Source organism: Syngnathoides biaculeatus, chromosome 22 (genome assembly GCF_019802595.1).
Source record: "Syngnathoides biaculeatus isolate LvHL_M chromosome 22, ASM1980259v1, whole genome shotgun sequence".
NCBI classification, from domain to species: Eukaryota; Metazoa; Chordata; class Actinopteri; order Syngnathiformes; family Syngnathidae; genus Syngnathoides; species Syngnathoides biaculeatus.
In genome coordinates, this window is record NC_084661.1 from 3,145,149 (window position 1) to 3,169,942 (window position 24,794).

Genomic DNA, 24,794 nt, shown 5'->3' on the forward strand with positions numbered 1-24,794 from the left:
AACACAGATCAAGTGTGACAATCATTCACACGTAGCTATATTATGCAAGTGAAGAACTGCTAATTAGTTTATATGAGACATGTATTGAAAATCAAACATAGGGCATACCTTCGTGCTGACACAGTTCGGTTTACCGTAGCCGCAAACAAAGGGACACATTTGTGCAGTCAGATAATCGCAAAATATCACTCAACACAGATCAAGTGTGTCAATCATTCACACGTAGCTATATTATGCAAGCGAGCAAGCAAGTAAGTATCTGTTCCGGTTGATGGATTCAGTTGATCATGCGGTCTTCCACAAAGTTTTATCCAAAGACATTTTCCGTACTCGGTCTTCTGTTCCAATTTTAGGTAGATTCAGTTGATGATACGGTCTTCCACAAAGTTTGATCCATCAAAGACATTTTTCGTACTGGGTCTTCGGTTTTGGAAAGGGTACAAATTGAACTCCACCAACTAGCCTTTCAGGATACCTGTCGTCACTATTATAAAGTCCGTGACTACACCTCTTAACCATATCTATTCTTAAAGAACCCTAGTACGCGATAAAACGCCAACAGAAGCTATACTGGACCATCCAGCGTTGTCTGAGATCTGAGTCTGGGATTATGCAAATCTCTGGCCTCTGATTGGTCAGTGACCCAGATTGCGCAATTTCTACGGAGGGGTCAATTGCAGTGTACATGGAGCCAAACAACCAGTTGCACTCACAATCACAACTAAATTTCTCCAATTTATGCATGTTTTGGGATTGTGGGAAGAAACTGGAGCACCTGAAGAAAACCCATGCAGGCACAGGGAGAACATGCAAACTCCAAATAGGCGGGGCCAGGATTTGAACCACGGTCCTCAGAACTGTGAGGCCCATGCCCTAAACAGACGCACCACCTAACGCCCCCACTACATTTTTCCCCACGGTGTATTTCAACCAATTGCTCGCTTATTTGATATGCAGATCTCAAAAGCATTAGACAAGTCTGATGTATTGCCACAAGTGTTGCATGATGTTCAGTTCCTTAAACTTGTGTGCGGGGAGGGGGGGGCTATAAGAGGGTATATCAATGTATATATAGGATAAAGTCTACTCAGATGAGAAGTGAAAAAAATTTTTGATCACCGCTATTTTCACCAACTCACTTGTGCAACTAATGAGAGGCGCACGGCGTATTAACTGGTGTGTGCGCTTGCCTGGAAAATACCATCTGTGAAAATAACTGAACTAATCCTTAAATGAACGTCTCTCCATGTGTTTGTCCTCATTCTTCCCCCACCCCAAATACAAAGGACCTCTCTGACTCGTGATCGTTAGCTCCGCCCCCCTTAGCTATAGTATTCATGCCCCACAATCTTCCAAAATGGCGACTGAATATAATGCGTTTGAACTGGATCCTCTATCATGTATTCCAGATATTATTGGGGTATGTTTTTTGCCAAATGCGTCAGACTTGTCCAAGAGAGTTCTACAGAGAGGTGTCAACTATTTCACGCAAGGATATGTACACGGAATTAAGAGTTTTGACGAAGCAGGACGCAATGTTAGAGTTACAGCAAAACCTTGGCGATCAATGCAAAAAATATTGACGCCTCACAAACTTCATATTGAAATCCACCAGGATAAAATTGTGGAATCGCACTGAGCATGTAAAGCAGGGCTAGTACTTTTTATTTGGAAAGATCACGAGTGATAGATATCATTGTAGATTTTATAAGTGAGTGGGTGTATTCATTTTACTTGGCTCGTAATGGAACCCAGTGCTATGTCGTAAAAGTCCGATGTGATACAAATGGGCAAATAGACATTTCTCTTGCATGACATCGCGCATTTACGTATTCCGAACCAGACTCATTGGCATAAAACATCACACACTTCATTCAGCAGGTCAGTGATACACTAACAAAGTGAAAGTTGTTTTCCTGCAATGTATAAAGCACTGATAATAATGAAATCAAATTCAGAGAAGATACTTCTCCCTCACTTACGTTCGAACATACAGCCTCGTGTTTGTTGTTGTCCAAACAAGTTGTACGCACGCTCTTCTGCGAGCCTTAATCCATCGTAGACACTTCCTCAACTGTGTTTTAGAATTTGGAAAATGAATCAACCGGACCTCTTGTAACCAAGCAGGATATCTTTCATCGGAATTGCATGTTACCCATACACATCTGAGGACCATTTTGTCCGTAACATTAACTTTTCCAACCCCACGTGTGCATTTTTAAGCATATTTTCTCAGTAGATCTTTTAGGGCTGTCATTATCAAATATATTATGAATCAATTAGCGATATAGATATTTTATTGAGTATTCAAGTAATGCTCCCCCACTACAAACATGCATTCTATCCTCATTTATAAGAGTGAACCGTTATCCTTAAAATGCATATGTTGGTACTGGATATATGGGAAAAACTTGAAACAACAAAAATAGCATTAGAAAAATGGTTAGCAGTCACAATTAGCATTAGTGTGCTTGCAATTACTCTTCCAACACACACACATTTTACATCTCACTCGTACATCATGTTACATGCCACATCTAATGGTGTCGTAAAAATCACAGACACTCCTATCATTTTCGCTAAGGTTTTCCACTGGTCTAACAGTGCATCCATCTGCAAAAAAAAAAAAAAAAAAAATTTATATATATATATATATATGGACAGTGTCCCAATAGTTGCAGGTGAAGCAAATATGCTTTTAAAATTTACATTCCCTCGAGGTAGACATTTTTGTGTCAACCTTTTCTGTAGTAGTCTTGGGTAATTTAATCTCACAGCCCTAGAACATTTAATAAACTGAACAGATTCAACAAATAGTCTTTACAGTGGGTCCTTGTGTTTTTTTTTCAGCTCTCTTTTCCACAAAATCCTTGAACCACAAACGGAGAACAGAAATACTGTAATTTTGCTCCAGTGTGGGTTCTTGTATGATGCTAAATTTTGAGCTCCCCTTACAAAAGAATCTTCCTTATCAGTGATAAGGGGTACTTAACAAAACATAATAACCCAATTAAGCCTGCTCACTTTGTGCTTAAAGAGTCTCTGATAAGTTAGATTCTTTGAACCCAAACTGAGCAGAAAAGAGCTTCTCTCCAGTGTGAGTTCTTTTGTGACGCTTTAAGCTTCCCTTCTCTGAGAACCTTTGACTGCAAATTAAGCAGACAAATGGTTTCTCTCCAGTGTGAGTTCGTATGTGTGTCTTTAAACTTCCCTTTACGGAGAATCTTTGATCACAAACTGAGCAAGAAAAGGGTTTCTCTCCAGTGTGTGTTCGTGTGTGACGTTTTAAAGTTCCCTTCTGAGAGAAGCTTTGACTGCACACTGAGCAGGGAAAAGGTTTTTCTCCAGTGTGAGTTCTTGTGTGCGTTTTTAAGCTTCCTTTATCAGAGAATCTTTGATCACAAACTAAGCAGGTATAGGGTTTCTCTCCGGTGTGCGTTCTTGTGTGACGTTTTAAGATTCTATTCCTAGAGAATCGTTGATCACACACTGAGCAGACAAAGGGTTTTTCACCAGTGTGTATTCTTGTGTGTGTTTTTAAGCTTCCCTTCTCAGAGTATCTTTGGCCGCAAACTGAGCAGGCAAATGGTTTCTCTCCTGTGTGGGTTCTTGTGTGTATTTTTAAGTTTCCCTTAAGAGAGAATCTTTGATCACAAACGGGGCAGGCAAAGGGTTTCTCTCCAGTGTGTGTTCTCATATGTCGTTTCAAACAGCTCTTATAAGGAAAAGTCTTCCCGCACTGAGCACATTTCCATCGTTTGTTGTCAGTGTGGCAGGTCATTCCACCTTCAGACTCTTCATCAGTCTGAGGAGAGTGTGACGTCATGTCATCACTATCTGATAGTGGAGCTAAGAGAGCATCTGCTTGTGATCCTCCAACATGGTCTTTATCTCCTTCTGTCACGTATTGATTTAAGCTGCTGCTTAAAGGCTCCCCACCTCCGTTCTCCTCACTTTGGCCTTCATCTTCACTCTTTAGAGGAACACCAGTTGATGTAACCTTGATGATTTCTTCCTGCTCTTCCTTTTTAATGCAGAGGAACCCATCCTCTTTGATGTGATGAACATCTATGTCCTCCTCTGCCTCTTTAATGTGAGAATACACTTCTTTGATGTGGTAATCCTCTTTGTCATCGACTTCCTCTTTAATGTGAAGAGGGTCAGACTTCTGGTGCTCTGAATGAAGGTTTTCACTGATGTCTGCAAGACAAAAGAAGACATGCGGGTCAAATCTCATTTATAAATTGAATTAATAATTAATTTTCCACATTTCAAGGAACTTTTTAATAGTGAGTCATGTGTTGCTAAGGTAAAGGGGCCAGCCAATATGCTACAGTAGATTTTTTCGATCCAGGTTCTAAACATTTTTAGGGTGTGGTTTTACTGTAATTGCTCATATATAATGTGCAAAATTATCCAAAAATATTTTCAAAAAGTCAATAGAGCGCATTATATTTAGGTATGGATTGAAAATAAAGAAAATCACAGTGTATAGTTGAGTACAGATGCTAAGAGTGTTAAAAAAAGGTATACACTTAACATTTCAATATGATCTTCAATGTTATACATTTTTATGTATTATTGTAGTGTGCGCCACCAACCTGAGGTCTCTCACCTGCTCACGGGAGTTTGCATTTTACAATCGTTTGCATAGCATATTTGTTGCTACTGTACCAAACATCAGAAACACCCACTCATAACAAAAAATATTGACTACAAGGGCTAGTAATGCAGCTGCTTTTAAAGGTGTCATCCCTGCTGCCGACCAGCAACCCAGAAGCAGTGCTGCACTTCAAAACAATGAGAGCTCAGACTACGTAGGGATGAGTGTAATAGGCACATTAAAAGAAATAGGGAAAAAAAAAAGGGAAAGGCGCACACAATTAAAATGCAGTAACTATCTCCCCTTCCCCCTTCTCCTTACCTCTCCACCATTCTCTACACTGTGAATGTTTGTGTGACAACCTCTTGAGTCCAAAATGCCTCCAAAGTGCTGTTCTTGATTTTAAATTTGCCCCCGAAGTACCCAAGCTGAAGAGGAAAAAGCAAAATAAGAGGATCCTTCTAAAAGCCGCTGAGGCTTGGTCAGGAGGCAGTCGTGGATTGGTCACCAACGAGGCCAGGTCATGAAGCGGCTGGGAGCCAACAGGAGCGAAGAGTATGAGGGAGAGAAGGACCAAAGCTGTGACCGCCACCATTACAGCCATCCCGAAGTCTCTCCAGCTCCGGGGTGGCTCATCAGAACTCCCCACCCCCTGTCGCCGTCAAGACAGGGGTGTGGGACGGCCGCAGACCGGTTGCTGCTGGTACTCCTGGACGGGAACGTGAGGTGGCATCGACGGCGTCCTCGCCACCGCCTCCTGGACAACGACGTGAGAAGGCAGCGGAGGAGTCCTCGCCACCTCCTCCTGCACAGCGACGTGAGAAGGCAGCGGCGCCATCGCATCCTCGGGTGGTTCTTCAATCCTTGCTGAAGCTGGGCCGTGAGAGCCGCCAATTCGGCGCTCTGCCGCTCTATCTCCGCCCGCATTTCGCGTCAGAACACCTCATGATTTGGCGGCTCCTCCTCCCTCTGGACTAGAAGATTTGGCACTAGCTGCGGGTCTTCCGGTTTCATCGTTGCCGGCGAGGAGTGAGAGAATGAGGACGGGGTCTTTGTTGCCACGCCGCGGGAGGCACAAGGGAGCGCCCGGCCGGGGCGTCTCCTCTGACCGCCACGCGGAGGTCCCGGGTAGATGGCCAAGCGGGTTCCCACAAACGGGTTGGTGTACTCGTGACCTACCGGGCGAAGACGCTCGGGTGCTGAAAACGCGGGGAGGTGAAGCAAACTGACTGGGATGAAAGATCAGGGGAAGAGATTCATAATCAAAATAATCGGAGTCTTACTCAGGCAGCCGGTCATACAAATCAGTAGTTCGGGGAAAACGTTTATTATTAGAAGGTTGGGGATCAGGCAGGCAGTCAAGTGCAGCAGCGGTAGTTGGGACGTCGGGCGTAGAGAGCAGGTCAGCGGGCAGCCAGGACTCGCTACACGGGAGATCGATCAAGGCAGGCAAGAGCATCAAAGGAGTCAGGCTTACGGGGTCGGTCGGAGAACAGGCGGAGGTCGGTACACACGGGTTGACGATCAGGGATACGGGAGTACTCGAACGGGGCATGAACCTAATCGATCTGGCCCAGGACCAGTCGTCATCGGGGTCATATATATACACAGGATAATCAGCCTGCATGAGGCGCAGGTGTGTGCCTCCCAGTTAGCGCGGCCGCGCAGGTACCCGCACAGCCCGTGCTGGAGCGGCAGGATCATGACAATTGTGTTGACGGGGTTATATCCTTGTACAGGGTGTTGGATTAAATAGATTAATTGTTAATAACGTTATTTCATCTTTGCTCTCTTGTTTTTGTTTTTTTATCCTCTTTTGGTATCCTTTAATATGCTTACAGTGACTCACATTTCCTTTGTTTCCTTATGGTTGCTTTCTTTATAAACTCACGGTTGCTATGTTTGTTATATTGCGAACCGGCCTAAAGAAATAAAAAAGAAAGGATTCGTGGAGACGTGGCCAGAACAGAGAGACACAGCCAGTGTTCTCCTTATTCGCAAAAATGACTCTGACAGTGGCACACCGGAAGTGACGACATAATAATGCGGCACGACATTCAGTGCTCTATTTGAGAAGACATCATGCGATTGCTTTGTTTGCGACTTTCTGAACTGCGATAAAAATGTTATTTAATTATTGTTTAACTAGGAACTTATACTGTTGGAATTTTTGTCTCAAGTCTGCAAAGTGTAAATGCTGTACTGTTGATTAAACATTGTGGTACCCACACAGCAGCTCTTGAAGAAGTCTCAAAGTGATGAATGGTAACTATACAGTAATAAAATAGTTTTATAACTTATAATTTTTTAACACTATATTGTATTTATAAGGTTTTATCAATAAAGATTTAACAAAATATTGAACTAAAAGTGCAAATACCGTTTACATGTTTTGAACGTTCTGGAACCCACATAAACATACATCCCCCGCTACTTTGCATTTTTTCACTTTTCCACAGGTGGTTCGGGTCTCAATTAACCACAAAAAAAATGAGATTACTATATATTTAATGTAGGAACAGAAAACATTGACTCTTAATTTCAACCACTCGGATCAATTTTGTCCAGGTAGCAATCTTTTCCAGGATGAATCTGGGCTTTTATACCTTTTTTGTTGTTTTAGATCAGGGGTGCCCAGAGTTTTTTACTCCAAGATCTTCTTTTCAAGCAGCCAGCTTCTCGTGATCGACTGGGGGCTGACGTCTTTTTTTTTTTAATAGAATGACCAATGATGAAATAGAATGACCAACTTACAAAGATCTACCCACTACAAAAACGTGTATTTTAAAGTATAATGAAGATTCTTTATATGTAAATGTATGTTTGTGTGCCTTGCATAACCGCATGAACCAATATTGCACAACACAACATGGTCAACTATAAATACTTTCTGAGTTGACATTGATGATCACTTGACACCATACGAATGAAAATGCATACCTGGGCTGTGTCATTCACATCAGTCCAACTGCAGTGAGAAACACTCACAATCTCCGATGTCCTTCCACACATCAGCCCTGGCTTCACAGCGACGTCGAACTGTACTCTTTTACAGCTGCATAGATTTTATTGAAGATTATATCTTCGCCTTATTTTTAAAGGATCGTAACAATAAATCAGCTAATGCAGCCCGATGGGGGCACAAACCAGTGCAATCTGTAGGCCGGTCCCAAGCCCGGATAAATGCAGAGGGTTGCGTCAGGAAGGGCATCCGGCGTAAAAACTGTGCCAAACAAATATGAGCGTTCATCTAAAGAATCCCATACCGGATCGGTCGTGGCCCGTGTTAACAATGCCCGCACCCGGCACTGCTAACCTGCAGGGCGTCGGTGGAAATTCAGCTACTGTGGGTCGAAGACAAAGAAGAGGAGGAAACCGGATCCATCGTCAGAAGAAAAAGAGGAATGCACAGAGCCTACAACTGAGTGTAGGGACTTTGAATGTTGAGACTATGACAGGAAAAGCTCAGGAGTTGGTTGACATGATGATTAGGAGAAAGGTTGATATTCTGTGCATCCAAGAGAGCAGGTGGAAAGGTAGTAAGGCTAGAAGTTTGGGAGCAGGGTTTAAATTATTCTACCATGGAGTAGATGGGAAGAGAAATTGAGTAGGGGTTATTTTAAAGGAAGAGCTGGCTAAGAATGTCTTGGAGGTGAAAAGAGTATCAGATCGAGTGATGAGACTAAAATTTGAAATTGAGGGTGTTATGTATAATGTGGTTAGCGGCTATGCCCCACAGGTAGGATGTGACCTAGAGTTGAAAGAGAAGTTCTGCAAGGAACTAGATGAAATAGTTCTGAGCATCCCAGACAGCGAGAGAGTTGTGATAGGTGCAGATTGTAATGGACATATTGGTAAAGGAAACAGGGGCGATGAAGAACTGATGGGTAAGTACGGCATCCAGAAAAGGAACTTTAAGGGACAGATTGTGGTGGAATTTGCAAAAAGGATGGAGATGGCTGGACTGAACACTTATTTCCAGAAGAGGGAGGAACATATAGTGACCTACAAGAGCGGAGGTAGAACCACGCAGGTAGATTATATTTTGTGCAGACGATGTAATCTGAAGGAGGTTACTGACTGTAAAGTAGTGGTACGACAGCCAAGGTAATCAGAGAGACAGGCAGGAGAGTACTTGGTGTGTCTTTTGGTAGGAAAGGGGAGAAGGAGACTTGGTGGTGGAACCCCAAAATACAAGGAGTCATCCAAGGAAAGAGATTAGCGAAGAAGAAGTGGGATACTGAGAGGACTGAGGAGAGGCGAAAGGAGTACATCGAGATGCGACGTAGGGCAAAGGTAGAGGTGGCAAAGGTTAAACAAGAGGCATATGAAGACATGTACACCAGGTTGGACACGAAAGAAGGAGAAAAGGATCTCTACAGGTTGGCCAGACAGAGGGATAGAGATGGGAAGGATGTGCAGCAGGTAAGGGTGATAAAGGATAGAGATGGAAATGTGTTGACTGGTGCCGGTAGTGTGCTAAATAGATGGAAAGAATACTTTGAGAAGTTGATGAATGAAGAAAATGAGAGAGAAGGAAGAGTTGAAGAGGCAAGAGTGAAGGACCAGGAAGTGGAAATGATTACTAAGGGGGAAGTCAGAAAGGCACTACAAAGGATGAAAAATGGAAAGGCAGTTGGTCCTGATGACATACCGGTGGAGGTATGGAAGCAATTTGGAGAGATGGCTGTGGAGTTTTTGACCAACTTATTCAACAGAATACTAGCGGGCGAAAAGATGCCTGAAGAATGGAAGAAAAGTGTTCTAGTTCCCATTTTTAAGAACAAGGGGGATGTTCAGAGCTGTGGGAACTACAGAGGAATAAAGTTGATGACCCACACAATGAAGTTATGGGAAAGAGTAGTGGAGGTTAGACTCAGGACAGAAGTAAGTATCTGCGAGCAACAGTATGGTTTCATGCCTAGAAAGAGTACCACAGATGCATTATTTGCCTTGAGGATGCTCGTGGAAAAGTACAGAGAAGGTCAGAAGGAGCTACATTGTGTGTTTGTGGATCTAGAGAAAGCCTATGACAGAGTACCAAGAGATGAACTGTGGTACTGAATGTGTAAGTCTGGTGTGACAGAGAAGTATGTTAAAATAGTACAGGACATGTATGATGGCAGCAGAACAATGGTGAGGTGTGGCTTAGGTGCGGCAGAAGAGTTTAAGGTGGAGGTGGGACTGCATCAGGGATCAGCTCTGAGCCCCTTCCTGTTTGCGGTGGTAATGGATAGGCTGTCAGATGAGGTTAGACTGGAATCCCCTTGGACCATGATGTTTGCAGATGATATTGTGATATGCAGTGAAAGCAGGGAGCATGCAGAGAAAAAAATAGAAAGATGGAGACATGCACTGGAAAGGAGAGGAATGAAGATTAGCTGAAGTAAAACAGAATATATGTGCGTGAATGAGAAAAGTGGAGGGGAAGAGTGAGGCTACAGGGAGAAGAGATAGCGAGGGTGGACGACTTCAAATATTTAGGGTCAACAATCCAGAGCAATGGTGAGTGTGGTAAGGAAGTGAAGAAACGGGTCCAAGCAGGTTGGAACAGCTGGCGAAAGGTGTCTGGTGTGTTATGTGACAGAAGATTGTCTGCTAGGATGAAGGGCAAAGTTTACAAAACAGTGGTGAGGCCGGCCATGATGTACGGATTAGAGACGGTGGCACTGAAGAAACAACAGGAAGCAGAAATGGAGGTGGCAGAAATGAAGATGTTGAGGTTCTTGCTCGGAGTGAGCAGGTTGGATAGGATTTGAAATGAGCTCATTAGAGGGACAGCCAAAGTTGGATGTTTTGGAGACAAGATTTGAGAGAGCAGACTTCGATGGTTTGGACATGTTCAGAGGCGAGAGAGTGAGGATATTGGTGGTAGGGTGCTGAGGATGGAGCTGCCAGGCAAAAGGGCGAGAGGAAGACCAAAGAGAAGGTTTATGGATGTGGGGAGGGAAGACATGAGGGCAGTTGGGGTTAGAGAGAAAGATGCAGGAGATAGGCTAAGATGGCAAAAGATGACACGCTGTGGCGACCCTAACGGGACAAGCCGAAAGGAAAAGAAGAACAATAAATCAGCTATGCCTTTTACCATCTCTCCATCTTGGAAGGACTTGTTGTTACTAACATATGACAAAACCGGAACGATGCTTCGGTGCCAGCTTTCGTTGTTGAACTGTATTGTGTGAAAAGTGACTGCTGTGCGGCTAATTGGGATTTTAGTGTGTTCACTTTTCTCATTCTCAGCTTGCTTTCTGGCGGAATGTCGGTGTTGTATTTTCCATAAACAGTTAAAAAATTTTGCTATGTTCCATAAACAGTTCCACGACGAAAGACACCAGAAACCTTCCACCAGCTGTTCCAACCTGCTAAGACCCGTTTCTTCACTTCCATCCTTGCCGTAGTTACCCATCCTTTCTTCATCACCCCTGTTTCCTTCGCCAACATGTCCATTAAAATCTGCACCAATCACAACTCTGTCTCTGATCGGGATGCTCAGGACAACTTCGTCTAGCTCCTTCCAGAATTTCTTTTTCAACTCGAGGTCACATCCAACCTTTGGGGCATAGCCGCTTAACACATTATACATAATACCCTCACTTTCAAATTTCATCCTCATCACTCGATCTGATACTCTTTTCACCTCCAAGACATTCTTAGCCAGCTCTTCTTTTAAAATAACTCCTACTCCATTTCTCTTCCCATCTACTCCATGATAAAATAATAATAAAAAACCTGCACCTAAATTTCTACTCTTACTCCCTTTCCACTTGCTCTCTTGGGTGCACAATATATCAACCCTTCTTCTAATCATCATGTCAACTAACTCCTGATCTCTTCTTGTCATAGTCCCACCATTCAAAGTCCCTACACACAGCACTAAGGTCTGTGCATTCCTCTTCTTCTTCTGCCGATTAAGCCACTTTCCTCCTCTTTTCTGGCTTCAACCTACATTATCTGAATTTCTACCCACGCCTTGCAGGTTAACAGTGCCGGGGGGGGGGGGGGGTGTATATAGCCCGTGCCACAACCTATCCGTTATGGAATGCGTTTGATGAACGCTCATATATGTTTGGCACAGTTTTACGCCGGATGCCCTCTCTGACGCAACCGTCTGCATTTATCCGGGCTTGGGACCGGTGTACAGGTCGCACAATATTGTGTTCCCCAAAGGGCTGCAGATAGTCAAAAAAGCAATCAAATAAAGTCAAACATAAGGTACACAATTCACATACAACCTAATCTATGTTAAAATTAATGTTCAAATCGAAGCAGTCAAATAAACAAAGTCAGCACATAAGTAACACAACTAACATACTACCTAGTCTATGTTAAAGTTAAAAGGGTATGTGGGTAAGAAGGTTTGAGTATGAAAAATGTAAAGGATATGTAAATTTAAATGATGTGGGGATGAAAGAGATTCAAACCAATGGCTCTCACTCCAGTCGTTGCAGGTTCAGTCGTCCTCACAATCCTCGTTGTACAAGTTGTGTTGGTTGAACAAGATTATGCAGTTACTCACGTTCGATGTTTCTTTAACAGCAACAGTTTGATCACAAATGCATCTTGTTGTTAGCCAGCGAGGCAAAGGTAGTCTAGCCAAGGGGGAAGTTTAAGTCGGCCTTTCAACTTGTCCAAATTCCTCATTACTAGTACTCACGGACCTCGTTGTATATGATACGAAGGTTTTGCAGGTCGTGTAGGTACAAGTGATTGATGTTTTACTCCTCAGTAAATATTTGATTACGGATGAGTCTTGATGTTAGCAAGCTATGCTAGGCTAAGCTGAGCTGCAATGCTTCGAACGCGATTGAATATGGCTCAAATTTGGGTACTAAAATTTCACAGAATGATTCTTAGTCCACTGAAGTTGTCACCAGGGTGTATCCCACGTCAAGTATTGACAACATTCTGTAGGATTCATTTGTTGTATGATCGGGTTTGCCGGAGCCCCCTCGTTTTCGATCGTTAAAATCATACATTGTGATTTCTGGATTTTTCTTTATAGATTATCTCTTTCACAGTGCACATGCACATACGATGAAAATTTCAAACCCTTCCGTGATTTCTAAGAGGGAGAACTTGCAATAGGGTGTTCAAATAAATTTTCTTCACTTTACCTCCACTTTTGTAGGTCAACCTACGTTCCTGCCTCATCTGGAAAAAAAGTGTTCACTACTGCCATTTACATTCTTTTTGCAAAGTCGACCACCATCTGTCTACTTAAAATTCCTTTCCTGGATGCCATACTTACCCCTCACTTCTTCATCACCCCTGTTTCCTTCACCAACATGTCCATTATGATCTGCACCAATCACAACTCTCTCTTTCTGTGCTCAGTACTACTTCATCTAGTTCCTTACAGAATGGACCTTTCCGACCTGTCAATCACTCGTACAATAATAGCCAATCAGATTGTATTAACCCCTGGCTTGACCCGCCCCTCTTGTCGTCATGTCCCACAAGCAATGTTGGTTATCAGTTGCGTGTGCTTGGAAAAGTTAATGTTACAAACAAAATGGTCCTCAGATGTGCTTGGGGAATATGCAATTCTGATGAAAGATATCCTGTTAGGTTACAAGGGGCACGGTTGATTCATTTTCCAAACCCTAAAACACAGTTGAGGAAGTGTCTACGAGATTAAGGCTTGCAGACGACCGCACGTACAACTAAATATGAACAATATCAACAAATACAAGGCTGTATGTTTGAAGGTAAGTGAGGGAGAAGTATCTTCTCTGAGTTTGATTTAATTATCATCAGTGCTTTATTCATTTCAGGAGAACAACTCTCACTTTGTTCGTGTATCACTAACCTGCTGAATGAAGTGTCATGTTTTATGCCGACGACTCGGATTAGTGATACGTAAATGCGCCATGTCATACAAGAGAAATGTCTATTTGCTTATTTGTATCACATGGGACTTTTACGAAATAGCACTGGGTTCCATTACCAGCCAAGTAAAATGAATACACCCACTCACTTAGAAAGATGACAATGATATTACTCATGATCTTTCCAAGTAAAAAGTACTCACCCTGCTTTACATGCTCAGTGCGATTCCACAATTTTATCTTGTTGGATTTCAATATGAAGTTTGTGAGGAGTTTGTTTCGCTGTAACTCATTGAGTCCTGCTCCATCTAAAATCTTAATTCCATGTACATATCCGAGCATGAAATAGTTGAGACCTTTCTGTAGAACTCTCTTGGACAAGTCTGATGCTTTTGCCAAAAAACATACCCCAATATTATCTGGAATACGTAAATCCAGTTCAATCCTGTTATGTTCAGTCGCCATTTTGAAAGATTGTGGAGCATGGCAACTGTAGCTAAGGGGGGTGGAGCTGAAGATCACCAGTCGGAAAGGTCCATTTCTCTTTCAACTTTAGGTCACGTACTACCTGTGGGGCATAGCCGCTAATCACATTATACATAACACCATTAATTTCGAGTTTCAGCCTCATCACTCGATCTGATATTCTTTTCACCTCAAAGACATTCTTAGCCAGCTCTTCCTTTAAAACAACCCCTACTCTATTTCTCTTCCCCTCTACTCCATGGTAAAATAATTTAAACCCTGCTCCTAAACTCCTAGCCTTACTCCCTTTCCACCTTCTTTTTTGGATGCACAGTATATCAACCTTTCTCCAAATCATCATGTCAACCAGCTCCTGAGCTTTTGCTGTCATTCTGCCAAAATTCAATTTCCCTATGCTCAGTTGTAGGCTCTGTGCATTCCTCTTATTCTGCTGACGAATCCCCTTTCTTCCTCTTTTTTTGTCTTCGACCAATAGTAGCTGAATTTCCACCAACGCCCTCCAGGTTAACGGTGCCGGAGGAGAGCGTTGTTAACCCGGGCCACGACTGATCCAGTATGGTACTCTTGAGATCAGGGGTGCACAGACTTCTTTTACCACAAGATCTACTTTTCAAGCAGCCAGTCTCTCACGATCGATGAGGGGAGGAAGGGGGGCTGACATATTCTTTTTTTACAACGACCAATAATGAAATAGAATGACCAAGCCACAAAGATCTACCCACCACAAAAATGCAAAACGTATTTATTTTAAAGTATATTGAGGATTCTTTATGTGTAAATGTATGTTTGTATGCCTTGCATAACCCCATGAGCCAATATTGCACAACACAACATCGCGAACCATAAACATTTTTTGTAAGTATCTGAGTTCACGTTGATGATCACTAAACACCATACGAATGAAAATGCACACCCGGGCTGTCACTCACGTCACTGGATTCGGCCAACTGCAGTGAGAAACGCTCCCAATCTGTCCTTCCACACATCAGCCATGGTTTCACAGCACCGTGTAACTATACTCCTTTACAGCTGCAGAGATTTTATTGAAGATAATATTTTCGCCTTATTTTTAAAAGATTGGAATAACGAGTCAGCTACGCCTCTTTTACCATCTCTCCATCTTGGAAGGCCTTGTTGTTACTAACGATGATGTGACGAACCCAGAATGATGCTTTGGTGGCGGCTTTCGCTTTTGAACAACATTGTGTAAAAAGTGACTGCTGTGCGGCTTATTGGGATTTTAGTTCGTTCACTTTTCTCAATGTCAGCTTGCTTTTCAGCGGAATGTCGGTTTTGTATTTTCCATAATCATTTCGACAATGTCACGACACATTTCACTACATTGGCAGATGAGGCAAACGCAATTAGAAAATGATATCGTGGACAAAACGTCCGCCTCACATTCTGTTTGAAAGTGATGTGTTTGTCTTCTTTACTCCAGCATCTATTCTCATGTTTAATAAGATTTTGTAACCGAGGGCTTAAAAGAGGCCCCGTAGCTCAGTGGTTAGAGCACTGGTTTGATAAACCAGGGGTTGTGGGTTCGTATCCCACTGGGGCCTCCACTCCCTGAGAAGGGTTGCGTCAGGAAGGGCATCCGGCGTAAAAATTGTGCCAAACATATGTGCGTTCATCTGAGATGACACGCTGTGGCGACCCCGAAAGGGACAAGCCAAAAGAAACTTACTTTAAGCGAGGGCTTAAAATAGGGGGGAACTTGCTGACTAGCGTATTTTCCTGGACTGTCATTGTTAGCACATGTGCTGTGAGCTCAATGTCAGAAAAATATGGCTGTCTTTTTTTTCTTCCCCTCTCGGCACCCAGTCGCGATCGACCAAAACTCCCAATTGCGATCGACGCATTCAGCACCCCTGCTTTAGTTGAACATTTATATTTTTTGCCAGTTTTACGCCGGATGCCCTTCCTGACAAAACCCTCTGCATTTATCCAGGCTTGGGACCGTCTTACAGATTGCACTCGCTTGTGCCCCCATAGGGCTGCATTCCAGAAAGGAAAATAATGCACACGGAGAAAAAAAAAATGAATTCGTGATAAACATTGCATTGGATTACATTGTTTGTTGCAAAGGTACGCAGTTTTTTTTTTTTATTTTTTTTTTTCCAAGAATCCACAATTGGGACACAATTGTGAACTGGAATGAAGTTTATTGAATATTTTACACTTATATAAAAAACTGAAAAGTAGGGCGTGCAATATTATTCGGCCCCTTTACTTTCAATGCAGCAAACTCAATCCAGAAGTTCAGTGAGGATCTCTAAATGATCCAATAATGACTGATGAGGAAAAATAGAATCCACATGTGTGTAATGAAGTCTCCGTATAAATGCACCTGCTCTGTGATAGTCTCAGGATTCTGTTCAAAGTGCAGAGAAAATCATGAAGATCAAGGAACACACTGGGCAGGTCCAAGACACTGTTGTGGAGAAGTTTAAAGGCAGATATGAATACAAAAAGATTTCCCAAGCTTTAAACATCTCGAGGAGCACTGTGCAACCAATCATATTGAAACGGAAGGAGTGTCAGACCACTGCAAATCTACCAAGACCAGGGCATCCCGCTAAACTTTCACCTCGAACAAGAAGAAGACTGATCAGAGCCAAGAGCCAAAAGGCCAATGATCACTCTGAATGAACTGCAGAGATCTACAGTTGAAGTGGGAGAGTCTGTTCATAGGACAACAATCAGTCGTACACTGCACAAATCTGGCCTACCCAGAAAATTTTTTGTTTAAAGTTTGCCACAAGCCACCTCGGAGACACACCAAACATCTGGAAGAAGATGCTCTGGTCAGATGAAATCAAAATCGAACATTTTGGCCACATTGCAAAACGATATGCTTGGCGTAAAACCAATAAAGCTCATCACCCTGAACACACCATCCTCACTATAAAACATGGTAGTGGCAGCCTCATGGTTTGGGCCTGCTTTTCTTCAGCAGGGACAGGGAAGATGGTTAAAATTGATGGGAAGATGAATTGAACCAAATATAGGACCATTGTGGAAGAAAAACTGTTGGAGTCTGCAAAAGACCTGAGACTGGGACGGAGATTTATCTTTCAACAGGACAATGATCCAAAACCTAAAGCCAAATCTACAATGGAATGGTTCCCTAATAAACATATCAAGGTGTTAGAATGGCCAAGTCAAAGTCCAGAACTGAATCCAATCAAGAATCTGTGGGCAGAGCTGAAGACTGCTGTTGACAAACGCTCACCAACCAACCTCACTGAGCTCAAGCTGTTTTGCAGGGAAGAATGGGCAAGAATTTCAGTCTCTCGATGTGCAAAACTGACAGAGACATACCCCGAGTGACTTGCAGCTGTAATTGCAGGAATAAGTGGCGCTACAAAGTATTAATGCAAGGGGGCCAAATAATATTGCATGCCCCACTTTTCAGGTCTTTATTTGTTACAAAAATGTAAAATATTCAATAAATTTCATTCCACTACATGATATTGTTCCACTTGTTGTTGATTCTTGACAACAAAAAAAAATATATATATATATATATATATATATATATATATATATATATCTTTATGTTTGGGGGCATGGTGGATCAGCTGGTAAAAGCATTGGCCTCACAGTTCTGAGGACCCGGGTTTGACCCCTGGTCCGCCTGTGTGGAGTTTGCATGTTCTCTCCGTGCCTGCGTGGGGTTTCTCCAAGCACTCCTGTTTCCTCCCACATCCAAAAAACATGCAAAATTAATTGGACACTCTAAATTGCCTCTAGGTATGATTTTGAGTGCGGTTGTTTGTCTCTATGTGCCCTGCGATTGGCTGGCAACCAGTTCAGTGTGTACCCCGCCTCCTGCCTGTTGAAAGCTGGGTTAGGCTCCAGCACTCCCCGTGACCCTCGTGAGGATAAGTGGCAAATAAAAAGTATGGATGGATCTTAATGTTTGAAGCTTGAAATGTGGCAAAGGTTGAAAAGTTCAAGGGAGGCGAATACTTTCACAAGGCACTGTATGCTGCAGTTTAAACAATGGGTTGTTTTCACTGACGTCACATTTTTTTTTGCCGAACTCCCCATACACCACTGTGCACCTTCATTTAACCTCTCTACCTAACGTGCAGCAGTGTTGTCGACTCCGGAATGCTTTCCGTTACTGTTTGTGTTTCACGGGCGTCTCGGGACTCTAGTACACAAGAGAGGACTTACTAACCATCAGAGAGCCTTCTTCTGAATTTTGATCTGACTTTTTTTCCACAACTCTCTCCAAATCATTGAAGCTTTTTCCAGAGTTGCTTGTCAGCACGCTCTTCAAAGCCTCGCGACGAAGAGGCTCGCGATCTTGTACACAAGTTCAGCTGCGAAAGCGGGGACATCGTCTAACGCTTCCCACAAAAGACTTTGGACGTTCTGCGGCTATGTGCTTCAGGGAAACTTGGCTTTGAGGACGAGTGCCCGACCCTGTTATCACGCTGCCCGGCTTCAACCTCCATGTGGTGATAGTGTCGCTGAGCTAACAAGCTTAATTGATACCCTTTTCAGAAGGCCAGCATTACAGTTAAGATCCTTTTTTGTTAGTCACTTGAAAGATTTGAGAATTTTGTGAAATACTGGATTTGTTTATTCTTTTGTCTTTCTGCCATTGTCATCAAATTTTAAAATAAACATTTCGCTTTGCTTGTGGTGAACTAATATACAGGTTTTACTTTTTGAAAAAAAATTAAATAAATGGAGTTTGCCTTGATATAAAAAAAAAAAAATAATATTCCACCGCCTTTCGTTTTTGGTGTTAGCATACAGGTAAGTGCCCATATATTTTTTTTAATATGGACACTAACCTGTATGCTAACATGGAAAATGAAAGGCGGTGTAATATGCTGTTATATCAACGAGGAATGGTGCACAGACGTTACACAGCTCAGCACACACTGCAGCAATTACAACAACCTAACTATAAAAAATAAGACTGAACTAACAATTTCCGAAGTGTCTTGAGCAGACAAGTGTCCGATCCCACTGCTCCTTCTTTGTGATTTCTGTCACATATAGTAAAAGATCAAGTGCACAATACTGCGCCTTTGTGACACAGTCCTGAGTCCCATGATGTGTGTATGCCAGGTAGCCTAGTAGTCAGTCTGGGCTTCATGTGCTGTCAGTTGCATCTTCAATAAATGCAGTTAGAAACATAATGTAGTCCACCTTGCGTATGTAGGAGTAAAGGAGCTCAGGGATAAAAAAAAAAAAAAAACACTGCCGTTCGAGGCAGCACAATGTGTGATGTCATGTAAAAAATAACCCATTCTACAAGAGTGGGACATAATTTCTCCAGAGCGATGTGAAAGACTCATCACTAATTTCATTTAATACTGCCAAAGGGTGGCATAAGGTGTTATTAGGTTGAGACAGCAATTAAATTTTTATTGGGTCAAAAAGATTTTGATTTTTGATTTTTTTTTTGGGTCCCGTAAAAAATTGAAATGTCATTTGAAAATGGCATTTTGTACTTCCTTGGGTTGTTTCTGACTGATATTAAATTTAGTTTAATTTGAAACCTGTGTGTGTTATTGATTTGCAAAAAAAAAAAAAAAAGGAAATCAGGAAGGGGTGAATACTATTTTACAGCATTCTACTCTATGTTAAAACAATGTGGCCTCTCTGTGGAAAGATGTTAATACCAATGTGCTATGATGCACATCTGCATGCATACCAAGTCAAGTGAGATCTTCAATGGCGTGTACTTAAACCAAACCAAGAAACTGACAATCTGGCCCTTGATGTAGACTATGTTGACAATACAATGTATATTTCTACCAAATATATCCAAGACTAAAAGGATTTATACCATCAGTAACGACAGGTCATTGATAGGATTATTCTATTGTTAAATGGGCGCCTGGGACCAAAAAACAAACTTTATTCCTACTGATTTATTCCTCTCTTTGTTAAGAGAAACATTTCACATCAAACGTATTGTCTGATGTATGAAGTGTTTATTGGTGAATTTGTTTTTGTCACTGGTAATGTCCCATGTTTAAAAAGTAAAACAAAAATGTTTTGAAAATTGTTAATACATTTTATTTTTCTAAAATATATATTTTCTTCTTTTTCATATTTGACCTATATTTGTCAGTTTGCACCATTGAGGCTCCAATGGCTTGTCACTGGCGCAGTACCCTCAGTAGTACGCCTCTTCTACCCCTCAACCAGGGTACATATAGGGATCCTTACAATTTGTACCCATAGGGTATATAAAAATCTGCGCAGGGTACAAAGTGTAAGGGTACAATATTGGGACCTTTATAATTTGTACCCTGTGTAGACAAATATGTAACTAAAGGATACAAATAGTAAGGGTCCCAAAATGTACACTGGTTGAGGGTTACAATGGGAGTACCATTGAGGGTATTGCACCAGTGACAAGCCATTGGAGCCTCATGGGTGCAAATTGAGCAACTTTATTCTGACAGTGTACACTACATCATGAATGGACCTGTGTTATCGCTGGAAAATAGTGTTGAGCCCTGTGTTCGATTTTACATTTGTTATGAATTCCTTTGTTATTTATTTATTTATGCAAAAGTATTTTTTGTTGGATGTTTGCTTAACTTTAACCACTGCCTCAAATACCCCGGTCAGCTGCTGGATACCCACCACCAATAGATTCCAGTCCTGTGGAAAACATTTAATACTGTTCCATCATTTATATTACTCCATTTTGTTGTGATGTTTTTGGTTAATTTTCCTCTTAGTAATCCTTGATTATACTATTAATATTGTAGGTTCATGTATTATTATTATTATCAGTCACTCACATTTGACGAGTGCGACCGCGCTCACGCGCCTTAGTGCTTGCAAATCTGCTCAGTAGAGCACGAAAAATCATGTAAAATTTGTTAAGAGTAGAAAAAAATAGATATAAAAACAGATATAGAAAGATGTCGCTTATTTTTTTCATTAACTTGCGTGTTTATTTCATAAGCATTGTGGACTAAACAAACCTGCTCCTAAACAATCAGTATTCACTCGGAAACAGGAAATGCAAGTTAACCGTAAGGAGGACGTTAGGAAGTTCCAGGGCCCTCACCATATACGAACATATACTGAGCCTGGCGAGTAAAGTTTTAAAATGGCGAAAAAAATTGGCTGTTTATCCTAGCATACGATTCTGTACTATTATAGACTTTTATGCATATTACAAGAATTCGTATTTGATTCCTGGCTTTAGCTTGACGAAAGTTTCATCACAAGCTATTCTGGAAGTTGAGCAAATAATTGACCCCTCCTTACAGGGCACTTAACCACGCCTCCTGAAGTGACGTCACGCCACGTGCGCTGACGTCAGACAAACAATTAGCAAAAATATCGGCGCAGCACGAAATGAATAGAGCGAAACTGTCCGATTTACCATCTGATTTCTCACTCGCATTCTTAGCTAACAGTGAAATATCGTTGAAAAGCAGACAGCAGGGCTTCAAGTATTTCAGCGAGGGGTATTTCAATGGTATTTACATGCATATCGACGGAGAAACCATTGATATTAGCGCGAGATCTTTCCAGAGTCAGAGGAAGACCGAAAAGCCACATAATATAATATATTATAACCCAAAGACGAATTCGTCATTGACAGTTTCCTATTTTCGTGTTACATATCACACTTGTGTGCAGAATCTGTATATGTATCTGTATAGTCGTCTGTGAACCGCCGTATGAAGGAAAAGAAGAAGGCGAGGCTTGATTTACGAGTTGTTTCTCTCGTCTTGTTTGTGTAACGTCACGCGCTCCCCGCAATAATTATTCTTGAATTAGTGCCGAACCTACGTAAGTCCCGACCGAGTACGACAATCACTACTTTAGTGTCCTCAAACATCCTTCCTTCAGTCTTGGTGTCTCGGTGCACGTCGAAGGCTTTTAGGACTGCTAGTCCGGTTTAGCTTAGCTAATTAGCTGCGAACAATGGGACACGTTTGTGCAGTCAGATAATCGCAGAATATCGCTCAACACAGATCAAGTGTGTCAATCATTCACACTTAGCTATATTATGCAAGGGAAGAACTTCTAATTCATTTATATGAGACATGTATTGAACATCAAATATAGGACTTACCTTCGTGCAAACATATCTGTTCCGGTTGATAGATTCAGTTGATCATGCGGTCTTCCTCAAACTTTTATCCATCAAAGACATTTTTCGTACTCGGTCTTCTCTTCCGGTTGATTTTAGATGATTCAGTTGATGATGCGGTCTGCCACAAAGTTTGATCCATCAAAGACATTTTTCGTACTGGGTCTTCGGTTTTGGAAAGGGTACGACTTGAACTCCACCAACTAGCCTTTCAGGATACCTGTCGTCACTATTATAAAGTCCGTGACTACATCTGTTAATCCTATCTATTGTTAAAGAACCCATATACGCGATAAAACGCCAACAGAAGCTATACTGGACCAGCCAGCGTTGTCTGAGATTTGAGTCTGAGATTATGCAGATCTCTGGCCTCTGATTGGTCAGTGACGCGGATTGCGCAATATCCACGGAGGGGTCAATTGTTTACATCAGAGACAACTGCATCCGGGTTCCGCGTCAAACCCACGCTTTGTCATCATCGATTCATGCTTCCTGTAGATGTTACTGAAAATTTATAAAGCTTTAGGATTATCTTCCGAAGAACAAAGAATGGCAAAGGTATAAGTTGAACTTGTCATCTGCCAACTTTGCCAGAAGCCCATTAAGCGGGAAAGACGCCCAACACAACTTTGTCTGCTGTCGGAAAATGTACTCCCCGTGGAGGGCAGAGGCAAAAGATTCGCCAGGAATGCTTTGTAAATTCATGTGCCTCAAACTGAGGGACTCAATTTTTTTTCTGGCAATGGTGTATTGACAGTGAAAGAAAAAATGTTCTGACACGCTGAAAATCATCAGAGGCGCCAAAGTTGGATGACTTCATGAAGCATCAGCAGACAGCTGATCACAAGTTTACTGTACCTGCAACTGCAAAGACGTAGTTGATGTAGAACGTGGCATCAGCAGGCATAACATTGTAAAGATGTCTTTAAGGAACTGTCTCTAAACAGAAAGTGTAAATGAACTGTTTATGGTCAAAATTGAAGGCCCTGAAGAAGATTATGATTATGATACAGGTTCTGTAAATGGGTGAGCAGTAAAAAGAGGAGAATCTTTATAGCAGAAATCATGCAGAAACTTAGAGTTGAACAGTGATGTAATTTTCTAGGAGTACAGAAGAGGATTGAGAAACTTTTTTATTTTTATGACACATCTCTGTCATTCTTAATGTTTATTAGATTCAGTTACCAATAAAAATATAATACCTTGTATCACATTTACATCTGAAAGTTATTTGTGTGTGTGTAAGTTGAAGAGTATTAGTCACGTTATAGACCACAGTTGGACCGGCATGTGATTGGCTATTTTTTGGCGATGATTATAGAAAAGTGGCAAATTAAAATTTATTTTGGTTAAAAAAATGGCTAATGAAAAAAGGCTAGCCAGGTCCCTGAGTTATGCCAAAAGCGCATGTTTAGAGCTTCTTCAAGTATGACGAGTGCATTTTACGTTGAAAGTCATCAACATCATGAGCCATATCAAAGGAAATTCAACTGAAAACATTTTTGGGATATAAGACAGGTAATGTTTTCGTATTTAACTATAATAAGGATGAGATTGTGATTTACTTTGACTTGATCTAAGTTCTAACGTTAGACTAGTCTGTCCATATATATAAATGCAAACGGTCAATTTCCCCATGGTACGTGTAAAACTTTTCCCCTTCTCATGCTTTCGGAAGATATAGACCATCTATTGCTATCTTTCATCAATGGATTGACAAAAGATACCACCGTAAATTATGCTAGATTATAACAATACATCACGACTGGCGACAGGAATGTTTGTTACAATGCATCACTAGCTTGTTGCCATTAACGCCGATTATGTTGAACTTAACTTTCACCATTTTCAAAACATTGAGCGTATAGACCATTCGTGTTTATTCCTTGACAGGCTTTTTCTTCAGATAAAAGTTTGTCAGATAAAGAATTTTTATTGATGAAAATTTTTAAATGCCGTTTTATATCATGTTCTACTAATATCAGTTGAAATTGGAAATTAACATTTGAGTTTGAAGTTTGTTTTCTATTTTAGTTATGTATTTGTTTATTTTATTTTTAATTTACGGTTATATTTATCCAGTAAGTTATATTAAGGTCAAGATCTTAATATAATTTACTGGATTCCATCCCTAATCACACCCGCAACTTTATCTGCGGGCATGACTGGCGGACCACACCCGTAACTATATCTGCAAGCATGACTGACCATACCCGTACAATTTTCAAACCAGTGTTGCAGGTTAATTTTTCCCCAACAGTTCAACATCACGGGACTTCTGTGTCCTTGCAAATATGCAGTTTGAAGCTCAAACATTCAGTAAATTGACTGTGTTACTATTGAAAGGTATCTGTGGCAACAGTGTTAATAAGGATAAGCACTTGAAAGAATAAAAAAGATGATTTGGACACTCATGGTACCTCGAGAAATTAACCTTTTCAAAGAACCCAATGGACAGAAATCCTCGACGCCTCATTTAGCCGTCACTATGACAAATAGTGAAGACGATTCCATTAAAATTTGAACACAGGAATACTTTCAACAACAGAAATTACTACTAGTTAATAACCAAAAAAGCAAGCAATAGTGTACAAACCTGCATCGTGTACCACATCACGAGGCCGCTTGAATACAGCGTACTGAAGTTGACTTTGTCGCTCGTTCTCCGCTTTTGTTGCAGAAAGTTCCTTCACGTACTTTGCTATCGTTCTTGCAAACATTTTCAGAAGACACGTTCACACTACATCCGAATTTCCGATGTGTCGCTCACAAAAGCTGC

General features: G+C 41.5%; 1 protein-coding gene and 1 non-coding gene across 2 annotated transcripts; one reads left to right on the forward strand and one right to left on the reverse strand.

Moving 5' to 3' along the window:
- Nucleotides 1–1,452: 1,452 nt before the first annotated feature.
- LOC133495462 (gastrula zinc finger protein XlCGF57.1-like) lies at nt 1,453–24,746 on the reverse strand. Its single transcript, XM_061810123.1, has 2 exons — nt 24,612–24,746; nt 1,453–4,200 (listed from the first exon to the last, which is right to left on the reverse strand). Exons 1-2 carry the CDS (start codon nt 24,733–24,735, stop codon nt 3,032–3,034), a joined length of 1,293 nt encoding a protein of 430 aa, XP_061666107.1. The 5' UTR covers nt 24,736–24,746; the 3' UTR covers nt 1,453–3,031.
- trnai-gau (transfer RNA isoleucine (anticodon GAU)) lies at nt 15,407–15,479 on the forward strand. The gene has a single exon. It is a non-coding gene; the product is annotated as a tRNA-Ile (tRNA).
- Nucleotides 24,747–24,794: the final 48 nt, after the last annotated feature.